General features: G+C 63.3%; 1 protein-coding gene and 1 long non-coding RNA gene across 5 annotated transcripts in view; one reads left to right on the top strand and one right to left on the bottom strand.

Annotated features, from left to right (window-relative positions):
* The window catches only part of LOC121042260 (uncharacterized), a 7,204-nt gene extending 415 nt beyond the window's left edge, over positions 1–6,789 (top strand). The window contains exon 2 of the long non-coding RNA XR_005796052.1: positions 6,099–6,789. This is a non-coding gene — a long non-coding RNA (uncharacterized LOC121042260). The remainder of the gene's footprint in view (positions 1–6,098) is intronic.
* Positions 994–11,397, bottom strand: part of TBC1D2B (TBC1 domain family member 2B) — a 68,352-nt gene continuing 57,948 nt past the window's right edge. For all 4 annotated transcript variants that reach the window (XM_040493440.1, XM_040493442.1, XM_040493441.1 and 1 more), the window contains exons 11-13: positions 7,231–7,416; positions 6,962–7,083; positions 994–3,761 (exon numbers count right to left, since the gene is read on the bottom strand). In XM_040493440.1, coding sequence (XP_040349374.1) covers positions 3,569–3,761; positions 6,962–7,083; positions 7,231–7,416 — 501 coding nt within the window. In that variant the 3' untranslated portion in view covers positions 994–3,568. The remainder of the gene's footprint in view (positions 3,762–6,961; positions 7,084–7,230; positions 7,417–11,397) is intronic.

The following is an 11,397-nucleotide window of genomic DNA, read 5'->3' as shown; positions in this document are numbered from 1 at the left end:
TTCACAGCGGTCCTTGGGCCGTGGTAGCGAGGGCCACGTGGCCACTTGTGCACCAGAGGCTGAAGCCACCAGCAGGCGTCCGTCCCGGGGACTGGTCCCCGCGTGGAAGGCACGGAGGGAGAGGTGCCCAGCTGCTCCCCGGCTTCCCGTCCTCCGCACGCAGCACCCCTTCCGGTAACACCCCTTCGCCGCCGGCTGCAGAGCCCCGCCCGCTCCGCGTGGGTCTGGCCCAAGCCCCCTTCCACCTGAGCTCTGGGCTGCCCCCAGCGGGAAGACGGCTTTGGCAGAGCCAGTCACTCTGAGGTCACTTCAGGAAAGCGAGTCACGGGGGCTTGAGAGAGTCCCAGGATCCTGCACTGGGGGAGGGGCAGCAGGCTTCCTTCCTGTGTTTGCAGTAGCTCTGGGGACCCACGCTCTGTGACGGCCTCTGTCCGGGCGCCTGACCCACACTGAGCAGGGGCGAGAGCCAGAGGGCATGGCACGGGGGTCCCGGTGCCGGCTCCGGTCCCGCCGCTGTGGTCGCAGGAACCCCCAGCCTCACAGAGTCTGACCTGGAGACTCTCAGTGGGCCCTCGTCTGCTCTGTCCGGGAACCCTCCCTGGAGCCCCCTCCCCCACACCGTGGAAAGACATTTGGTCTTAATCATTGTGGTGTGTTTTTCCGATGATGGGGGCTGAGGGGGATGGTGTCCCCGGTGGCAGCCGAGCGGCCAGCCCAGACGAGAGGCAAACAACCCATGACTCAGGCGGGGCACGGCACAGCTGTGACCCGGGGGGCGGCTCCCGGCCGAGGCCCCCCATTTGCCAGCTCGGCCTCGGCTCCCGGGGCTGCACCGCTGACCGAGGCGAGGCGTCTCGTCCCACGCTCCCCGAAAGAGCAAACCAAGGGCACGGACCTAAACACCCTGCTGGCAGGTCGGGGAGGCCCCTGTCCCCCCTCAGCCCTGGGGTGAGCCCCATCACGAGCGATTATAACCACATTTCAAACCACAACGTTATACAAATTAGTAGTTTATTTGGCTTTTTAGTAGGACCGTTCCAAAGTTTAACTGGAAGACGAGCACAGAAGCTGCAGAGACATGAAGGAAAGTCACCTGCCAGCAGCCCCCCTGCCGGCACACCCCCTCCCGCCCCAGGCACCCGGGGAAGACCACGCGGCACGAAGCCAAGGGTGGGGATTTGTGCAATACACACGTTTAGCTTCCAAAAGGAAAACGCGCTGGCTATCTGCCTAGAATATTTCCTATATGGGTACAATGGAGGAGAATCCAGTCTCGGTCCAGCCCCAGCGGGTGCTGGACGGATGTCCGCATGGCCGCAAGGGACCAGGGAGGTGCCACCCGGGGAAGCAGCCCCAGCATGAGCCAGAGGCGGGATGCCCGGGGCCCGGGAGTGGGGAGCCACGTCGTGCTCAGGTTTATACAGAAATACGGGGAGCCGTACGCAAGACTCGTTATATAAAATAGATGTACGTCACCTAGAAAAACCTCGATACAAAGTCTATAAAAATATAAACTGTAGTGAAAAAATATACAAAAGTATTAACATGTTCAACCCACGAAACAAAAACACATCCACGTGCAAGCCGGCAGGTGCCCCCCCAACACGTTGAGGGAATCCCCTTGGCCACGGTACACGCGTTTGGGCAAGAAGTGTCGCCACGAGACCCAGCCTGCAGGGGCCCCGGGCCGGTGCTGAGGCCGCCCCGTCGGGACGCTGCCCGCCTGGTGGAGGGGGCAGGAGAGGGGGCCGTTCCGGGCCCTGTGGTTCTGGAGCGACGGCCCCATCCTGTCCCGTCCGGACCAGGCCAAGCTCCCCTCCTGCCCTCCGGACACCCAGAGGCCAGCACCCCTGGCCCGTTCCCCCAACCCCTCGGCTTTCACACCAACTTCCGGCCTCGGACGGACTGCCCGGAGGCAGCGGCACAGCCCGGCCAGCCGCTCCCTGAAACCACGACTCCAGCCACGTACAATGGGAACCTGGGCCCGATCCAGTCTTTAAGATGCATCTTTCTGGGACAAGACGGACAAAACCAGCAGCACCGTCACCTCCGGGAAACCGATCCGGAAACTACGGTCTGATCCGGCCGCACATCCTCACCGCTGTCCCCAGGCCGGCAGCTGCGTGGGGGCCAGGGCAGGGGGTCCTCGAATGGCAGTGAGGACGCCACCAGCCACCCCCAGGAAACGAACAACGGTGCAACGTGTCTGATACCCGAAAATCAAGTCAACCAACCTACGGACGGAAACTCAGTCTGTGGAGATGCGGACCCGGCTTGGACCCTGCTCAACGCTGGTGACAGGACATCCCTACTTGGGGAAAAAAGCGCTTCAAATTCCATCGGTTTAGCACTCAGGCTGCATCGAACACATCAACTAAGGGCTGTTTCCGACTTCTCCAGGTAGCGTAAATATCCCACGTGAAGTCGTTTCTTTCCTATTTGAGCAACACGGTGCCAGGAACCAGTGCCACACGTCCGCATCAGGGACGGTCCTCGCTGTGAGAACGCAGAAGTCCACTTCCTTGGGCAAAGCCTCTCTCCGGGGCTTCAAACAGCTAGCGCTCCGTCTCCGGAGCTGCCTGGGCGGTGTGACCCCCCTCGGCCTCGGGGATGAACAAGGACGCTGCCAGAGCAGATGCCCGTGGGCAGCACTGGGGAGGGGACCCGAGCGGTGCCCCAAGCCCCGGCAGCCGCCTCCCCCCACACCAGCAGGCGGAGGAGACCTCGACTGTCACCCGGAACCTGCACCACGGCCCTGCTCCGTCCCCTCTACCGAGGCCCCGGGGCAGGGCCTGCTTCGCGGGACGGCTCCCTCCACAGACGGTGACTCGGAGCCAGCCAAAAAGAAGGATTTCACAGAGATCTGCGCCAGGCAGAGGGCGGGCTGAGGGCAGGCGAGCCCAGCTGGTGCCCAGGAGGGAGCGTGGGCTGTCTGGAAAGCCAGGCCCTTCGCTGCTTGAAACGCCGTGCACGGAAGGGCCAGCGCTGTTCCAGAGTTGAGGCGAGGCCGCTTGCCCGCAGGGAAGGTGTGTGGGTTTTCTACAGGCCGCTTCTGAGCGTGGGACGCACTTGCTTTTCTAGGAAAGGCCCCTTTTCACTACCCTCGTGCCCCCGGAGCAGCCACACTGTGGCCCGGGAGTGCGCGAAGCACAGTGTGGCTGCTCGGCGGAGGCCCTCAGCCGCACCAGGTGCAGGAGGAGCGAGACAGGGAGGCGCCTGGGATGGGGTCCCGAGGGCGCGAGCCAATGACCAACCCAGCTGACACGTGAAGTAAACAGGGCCTGGAAAACATCCAGCCGGTTCACCTGGGGGCGCACAGACCACGCGAGCCGGGGACAGGCGCAGCCACGTGCCACGGCACGGAAGACAGTTGTAAACAGGACAAACCCCACCGCGAGTGGAAAGGAGAAAGTGCGGTGTGGCCCTGGATGTCTGCCCGGCAGATCTCCAGAGACCACGGGCGTTACATTCGGGCTTTTAAAGGAGCAGAGACGTCTCTGCGGTCACCCTTTGGCACACTTTGGTTGTGAAGGCAAGAGCAGCATCGTGGGGGGTGGGGACGGGGGACTCAGGTGTCCTCCTCATCGCTGACCAGCTCACCCTTATCAGGGCTGGCATCCCGTTCACGCAGGAAGTCCTCCCGGATGGCCTCCAGCTCCGTCAGCTCCAGCCGGACCTTCTCCAGGTGGTAGGCGCGCCGGTTCCGGATCTGGCGCAGGGGGAACGGGTTGAGGTCCCCAAAGGAGATACCGATCAGTTTCCTGGAAGGACACAGGACAGGCACAGAGCGTCAGCAGGGCAGGACACGGGATGGGACCCCAGCAGGTGTATCACCTGGAGGCCAGCCCTTCTCACGCACAGGCTACGGGGCTGGCCCGGAGCCACGGCCTGGACTCAGACACACGCTCGCTCTGTCGTGGGGCAGGTGACGCCCCTTCCCTTTCTGGTTTCTGATTCGTCGTCGATAGGCTGGGATAAGTTAGTGACCTTCCTGAGGTCTGGGGTCACCAGAGATGCCACCACAACGCGCACACAAGGACAGCGCCTGGCACTTGCCTGTGACTGCAGGGCCGGCGAGCCTGAGCCTTCGGGACCAGCAGAAGGATGGCCCGGCGGGCTGTCCCGGGCCTGACCGGGGAGCAGCGGATACCCAGGCCCACCTGACCGGCACCGTCATACCCAGGAGCCACACAACGAGGCTCGAACACGTCTGCAGACAGATGTGCACTCTATGGGTTTCCTACTATCCTGGGATCAAGGCACTGAGTTACAGTAAACGGTTTAAAATCACAGAAATGGGGCTGTAGCTGCTGGCCAGCGGTTTAGTAAGATCAGAATGAGAAGGTGCCCCAGGGCCTGGGGCCGGGTGCAGCCCCCGATTCATCCAGCCCAGGGGCTTCTCTTCCCAGCCACAGGGCCCTGGCGCACCTCCAGACCCAGGAGAGGCTGTGAGGACAGAGCCAGCGGCCACAGGTGGCCTGCCACCATCCAGCCACGTGGGCTGCCTTGATGTAAGTTTATTCTAGAAGGTGTAACGTTAAGGGAGGGTGTAGCCTTTGGCATTTCTCCCTACTGAATTTCCAAACACCTACTCCTTAGCCGGACTCCGGAGGACTCCCTGCGTGAGGTCAAAGGTCAGGAAGGCCACCTTCAAATGCCAAGCTTCCCAGACTGTTCTAGAACACAGGCACGTGGGAGAACAGGACAGGCCTGCACAGAGCCGTGCCTCCTACTGGGCTCCACCGGCCGGGGCCGCGGGGGTCTGTGAACGGAAATGTGAGCCCAGACCCGGGACCCAGGGCCACACGACCAGCCCCTTTTCCTACAGCCACGAGTCGCAGACTCCACGCACCTGAGAGCTGGCCTCCAGCCCCCTCTATGGGAGGCAAACAACACTAGGTTATTTTCACAGAGCCTCTGGTGGGACCGTGCTGCCAGGGCCTGGTGGCCCAGCGGGCAGGGCAGAACACTCCGCTCTGCGGCCCGGTCAGCAGATGAGAGATATCCCATGGTCAGCCCAGGCTGAAGGCCCCAGGGGCCCCGACTCGAGACTGGTTCAATCCGTTGACCCGCTGTCTCCTGGGCACACGGGACTCACCACCCGCGCCCTCCTTTCTTATGGAGCCGCTCGGTTATGTGGAATTGCTCCCCTGGACCCACCAGCCTGGGGAGCTGAGTGAAACACCGGGTCGCCACCCAGCCACGGGGCCCGAGTTCCTGAGGCCAACGGCCGGGCGGCTGTGCCCGAGGCCGCTCACGAGGTGGCGCTGCAGAGCTTGCGGGAGGCGCTGCCGGGGGGTGGGGGGGGGGGGGCACATCCTGCAGCCTGGGCCTGAAGGGAGGTAAGGGGACCCTGACCTGATGGAAGGGTAGCGCATGCTCTCGGCCTGCTCTGTCTCAGGCTTTGCTCCCCGGCTTTTCATTTGGCGAAACCGAGGCCACTATCGCCGATACGTCAAGCTGCCTGAAAATCCTTACAAACCGCGATGGCTTCTGGGCTGTCGGGCGTGGCCTCAGCCATCAGCCCCTTTGCTCGCAGCGTCCCCTCCCCGGGACCTGGGCCCAGCCCCTGCCCCAGAGCCCTCCTGCGGCCGGGTTCCCCCAGCGCCGCTGTCCTGAGGGCCTGCGGCTTCTCGCGGGGCCAGCCAAGAAGAGGGGCACCTGCCAGCTTATTGGGGGGCCCTGCGGGCTTTCAAGCAGGTTGTGACACATCAGTGGATGAGAAACCCACGTGGTGAATCATGACAAGCATTTTGTAACAGGAAGGTAGAAACCTCAACATCTAACACAGACCTTTAGCAAGAACCACAAACATTTCAACAAACCGTTTCACTTCTATACGCTCTGGCACGGGCAGTTCACATTCTGATACGAAATGGTCTTATGAGCTACAGTCCAAAAAGTCTGAGGGGCGCCTGGGGGGCTCAGTCGGCTAAGCGTCCAACTTTGGCTCAGGTCACGATCTGGCAGTCTGTGAGTTCGAGCCCTGCATCGGGCTCTGCGCTGACACCGCGGAGCCTGCTTCGGACCCTCTCTCTCTCTCTCTCTCTCTCTCTCTCTTCCTCTGCCCCTCCCCCTGCTTATATTCTTTCTCTGAGAGATAATTTAAAAAATAGTCTGAAAACGTGTATGTGAGCCACAGACACTTCTCTGCGGAAAGACTCATGGCTTCCTCACGGGTAGACAAGCCTGACGTGGAACACCGTCATGTGCAGGGAAAGGCGGCCCTGTACCACACGGGCAGCAGTGAACCGTACCCCGCCTTGGCCGTGGGAGCCCCGGCGAGTCCCCAGGGCAGCCGCCAAACGCGGTCGGGGGCACACGCACAACACGGACACGATCCGCCGAGGCCTGGTGCCCGGGCCAGATGCCCAGGGTTCCCCAAGCTCCACTTCCTGTCCCATGCTCTAGTCTACCCCCTCCGCCCCCCCGCCCCCCTTCCCCAGGCCCCGGGTCTCCTCTCCGATGCCAGCCCTCCTGTCTTCCCGACACTGGGGGATGAAGCCCGTCCTGCTCTGCCACGGCCCCAGACACGCTGCCTCTCGCCTCCACTCCTCGGGATCCCTTTGCCCAGGACACCCTCTCCTTGGGGTCCCCCCGGCCCCGCTCACCCCCACCTTTCCCCTGCACTTGTCCCATCTGGGCTCCCCCCACGGCAGCCCTGAGCCTGTCACGCCAGTGGTCTCCCCTAGGTTGTTCACGGGAGATGTCCGTCCTTGGTCACCGTGCCCCCCGTGCCCCGGACGCTCAGTAAAGGCTTGCTGGACAAATAAAAATGCTGCTTTGCTGCTGGGACTGATGTTCCTTGGAGAAAAAAATAAACTGTCCTCCTCTATCCTCCCCCCGCCCCTCCCCATCACGGGAGGCCACCTGGTGTCCCCAGCCTGTCCCCACCCTTTCCTCGGGAAGCAGGGACCAGCGCTCCCGCTCTCGCCACGCCCCCCCGCCCCCAAGGACGCACCTGGCGTCGAGGACAGTGCGCGTGAAGTGACGGAGATACTTGAAAATGGACATGGAGTCCTGCAACCTCAGGATCTCCTCCTCCTTGTATTTAAAAAGAGCCAGGGCAAAGCGGAAAATGACCTGTGGGCGGGACAGAGACACCTGTGAGCAGAGGCACACCTCGGCCCGGCACGGCTGCTTCCTGTGACCCGGCCCCACGGTGGCCCCTCACGCACCCGGGCAGCTGGCCACCGCCGTGCTGCCCAGAAACCCGGCGAGCAGACCCACCTTTGGTCCCTCATAGAGGAAGGAGTCCCAGATCTTAAAGAGGACGTCACTCACGACGCTGTCCACAAACACCACCAGAAACCAGTTGAACGTGATGAGGGTGTAGTCGACTTTGTGCTGTTCCAGGTGGCTGTGCAGACGGGGTAGCTTCTCGCTCAGGAGGTCTCTGAACACCCGCTGGTCCACCTGGGGAGGGGGGCGGAGGCGGAGGCGTGGGTGCGCTCGGGCACGCCACCTGAGCCGCGCACGAGGGACCTCACGCACCGCAGGCGCGCCCACCCCGGGGCCTGAAACCCACTCGTGTGCCCCAAACACCCAAGAACACAGGCCGCTATGATCCGCTACTGAGCCGGGGGGAAGAGTCGGCCTGGCCGCTGCACGCGAGATCTGGGGTATATGGGTCACAACCGAGTCCCAGGCCCAAGAGTTAATGTGACAGCAGCACGGCCGTCCCACAGAGGTCACGGGGCCCGAAGCACTGCCTGCACCTCCCAGCCGCTGCCGCCCCAGGACACCTGCACGGACTGCTCCGGGCACGCGAGGGCGCCATGTGATGCAGCCGGTGCGTGCTCCCCTAGAGGGGTCTCCCCAGAAGCCTCGCCCCTCTCAGTGGGCAGGGTCAGCACCACCCGCTAAAGACAGCGCCTGCGCATTTGAACGTCGGCCTAGGGACAGCACGCGCCTGAGGCCGGGGCTCAGGCCAGTGCTGGCCACCTTCAGGGGCTGAAGGTGGGCAAGGGAGGACAGCAGACTGTGGGACGTGACCCCGGGATGAGTGACCACCGGACAAGTGCCCACATAACAAGTGACTGTGGGACGACTGACCCCAGGACGAGTGTCTGCGGGATGAGTGACCACGGAACGAGTGACCATGGGATGAGTGCGGGACAAGTGCCCCCAGAATGAGTGTCTGTGGGACAAGTGCCCACGGGATCAGTGGCCCTGGGACGAGTGACCACGGGACAAGTGACCCCAGAATGAATGACCGTGGGACGAGTGACCATGGAACAAGTGACCACGGAAAGAGTGACCGTGTAACGAGTGACCACGGGATGAGAGGACAAGTGCCCCCAGAACGAGTGTCTGCGGGACAAGTGCCCCCAGGACGAGTGACCACAGGACAAGTGACCATGGAACGAGTGACCGCGGGATAAGTGACCCTGGGATGAGTGACCACGGCACAAGTGACCCCAGAATGAGTGACTGAGGAACAAGTGACCACAGAATGAGTGACCACGGGATGAGTGAAGGGCAAGTGCCCCCAGAACGAGTAACCGTGGGATGAGTGACAGGAACAGACTCCTTCTGCCAGGAGGGGTAGGACTGGGCTGAAGAGGAGGGGCGAGAAGCCACCCCCACAGCGCGAGAGGCGCCCTGTATCCGTCGGGCGGCAGGCGGCACCTCGTGCTGGAGGCTGTCCAGGCGCAGAGGGCCGGGTGCGGAGCAGCCGGCAGCAAGCACCGCTCGACCTGTGTTCAGCTCCAGCCCCGCCGGCTCAGGAGGTGGCAGGGCGCGCGGGGGGGGGGGGGGGGGCCGCGCGGGGGGACCCCGGGGGACACCGGGGGACGGGGTCCTCGGCACCGGCCGGGTCCTGGTGCACAGCAGATGGAACGATGGAGAAGGCGCGAGCAGCCGGCAGGGATTTGGGAAGCAGGGTGCCGTGGGGGCAGAGGGGCACACAAGCTGTCCCCGCTTCAGGGCGGCCCACGCGGTGCCCCCTGTAGGACACATACAGTCCACGCACTGCCCCGACGGGACGCGGCAGCCACCGAACGGGGCGACTCGCCGGAGCCGTGACGCGAAGCAGCCAGGACACCTCACGCCCCCAACGTCCATACCTAAGGGGAGGTGGGGGAGGAGCAAAAAGGGAGCACATCAAAATGCCAACCGTGGTCTCCCTGGTAGAGTAACGCGGTCTTCATCCTCCTCTTACCGTCTTTCTGTGTCACCTGCTTGCTCCTCGGGAGCTTCTGCGACTTTCTCAGTTGGGGAGAGAGTCTCTTCAGTTTACGATTCCCTTTCCGTGGCAACACGAGGCACAGTTCATCTCAAATCCACATACTTAAGATAGGTTTTTCCCTTCTGCCTGTTGTAACTGCGAGTTTTTTAATTCTGAACATCATGACAGACCCTTAAAGCATCGTCTGAATCTGACGTCAAGCACTCCACAGGAGGGGAGTCTGACGCTCATCTTACAGATGTGGAAACTGGGGCACGGGGCCGCCGGCAACGTGGCCACGCCCCCACAGGGGGGCGGGCCTGGCTCAAGGGAAGGAAGACAAAGGCTCCTTCCTGACGCTGGAGTCAGTTTCGGAGTAAGACCTTCTTGTTCTGAAACACAGTCATCTGAGATTTTGAGTCTCTGAAGCTACCGGCTCCCAGGCGTCTGTGATACACAGAACATTATTTACTGGCTCCCTCACTCCCACAAAACAGTGACTGCTGCCTGTTAACTGCTCACTTCCTAGTTTATACACTGGCGAAACTAGCCTCTCAGTCGCTTAGCAAACTGAAGCGGTCACCGGAGGACCAGATGACTCTCCTGGGATCACTGGGCCCAGAGCCCAGGCCCTGCTCTCCTCCCCGGCCTTCCAGGAGGAGTGGACAGAGGACCAGACCCCAGCCTGGGCCTTGGTGGTAGCTCCTCAGGCAAGGTACTTAGCGTCTCTGAGCTCCGCTTGTCTCCCAAGGAGGAGGGGGACCGTGATGCCTGCATCCGGATGGTTTTGTGCAGACGCGAGGGGGGCTCGCTAAGTGCCCCCGGCCGGAGAGCTCGCTCACACACGCTCCGCGCCCACCGTGCCGCGTGCCCGCGATATTGAAATGAACGTCAGGGCTGCTGACCGGCTACAGGACCAGCAGGCACATGGGGAGGGTCCCGTCAGACGAGCGCTGTCCCCGAGGCCCCGGACCAGAGCAGCGGGCGGCCCCAGAGGGGCAGGAAGCAGCACCGAGGAAGCGGTGCTCAGCGCTCAGAGCGGGTGCTCTCCAGGACGCAGGCAGGGCAACGGTGACCTAGGGAGTCACGTCTTCACCCGAGGTCAGGGCATGACTGGTAAGCAGCTGTTCCGTCACAAGAGGGCACGGCTGACCCCAAGAGGGGCACCCTGACAAGGGTCAGGGGTCAAGGGGGAGCAGGGATGAGAGCCACCAGGCAGGTGGCAATGACCAGAAGCTAACCGCAGGGATGCAGGGGGCGAGAAATGAGGGGGAGTCCAGGCTGGTGGGCTAGCGGGCGCAGAGGGCAGGCAGCGACAGAGGCCACGATGGACCCGGTCTGAAGGCAGATGTGCAAATCTAAAGCAAAACTCAGGCAGGGGCCAGCCAGGCGGACAGAACCTACTCCCAGTATTTACAACCGAGACCCTGAGGGATTTTACCCAGGAAAGTCACACAGTGACAGAGAAGCTGAGAAGCCAGGCGGCTGCTGGTGGCCCAGAGGCAAGGGCAGGAAGTCACCCCCAGACTGGAACAGGGAGGTCCCTCCCGCACGGGGGCGGGGATGGGGGGACAGGAGACAGGAGTGGGCACCGCGGAGTCAGACCCACTGACGGGCAGTGCCCGTGATGAGCGGGGAGAGAACTACCGTCAGTCCTCTCCTGCCACCCGCCTGTCCCCCGCCGGTGCCTCTGCTGGCCTCCGCAGGGCCGTGAAGCTCAGGCCTACGAGCAGGACTGCTAGTTGGGGAGCAGGGACAGTGGCCCCGGCCCGGCCCAGGGGAGGGGCCCCGGGCTGCTCTGGAGCCAGAACTGCCCCCCCCCCCCCCCCCGAGGAGACAAGCCTGGGCTCTCCCGCCCCTTCGCCCTCGGGCGCCGGGTGTTGTGGGCATGTCTCCCGCCAGGGGGGTGACTGCCAGCCCCGCTGCCTGCTCCCAGGAAGGAAGTGACCACGGCAGAGCCCCGACGCAGCCTGTCGGCATGAGACACAGGTCTGTCACAGGGGTCCCTGCTGGCCTGGCCGAGACTTCCTGAGAACCACACGGCCATCTGGGACCCACCCCACTCGAGCCACCTTCCTGTCCCTGGTCTGGGGGCTCCCCCGCCTCCCTGCTCCCTCCCTGGTCCTTCACAGGTGCCCCCCCTCAGAAATCTCTGGCCTGCCTACTCCTGTCCCCGGGCTCCCCAGGAAGGCTGCACTGGGGAGAGCGCACGGCTATGGGGGGGGGGG

Source organism: Herpailurus yagouaroundi, unplaced genomic scaffold, assembly GCF_014898765.1.
Source record: "Herpailurus yagouaroundi ecotype Mexico unplaced genomic scaffold, PumYag 185, whole genome shotgun sequence".
Taxonomy (NCBI): Eukaryota; Metazoa; Chordata; class Mammalia; order Carnivora; family Felidae; genus Herpailurus; species Herpailurus yagouaroundi.
Note: the sequence above shows the minus strand (reverse complement) of the source record. Positions and strands in the feature narration are given on the sequence as shown.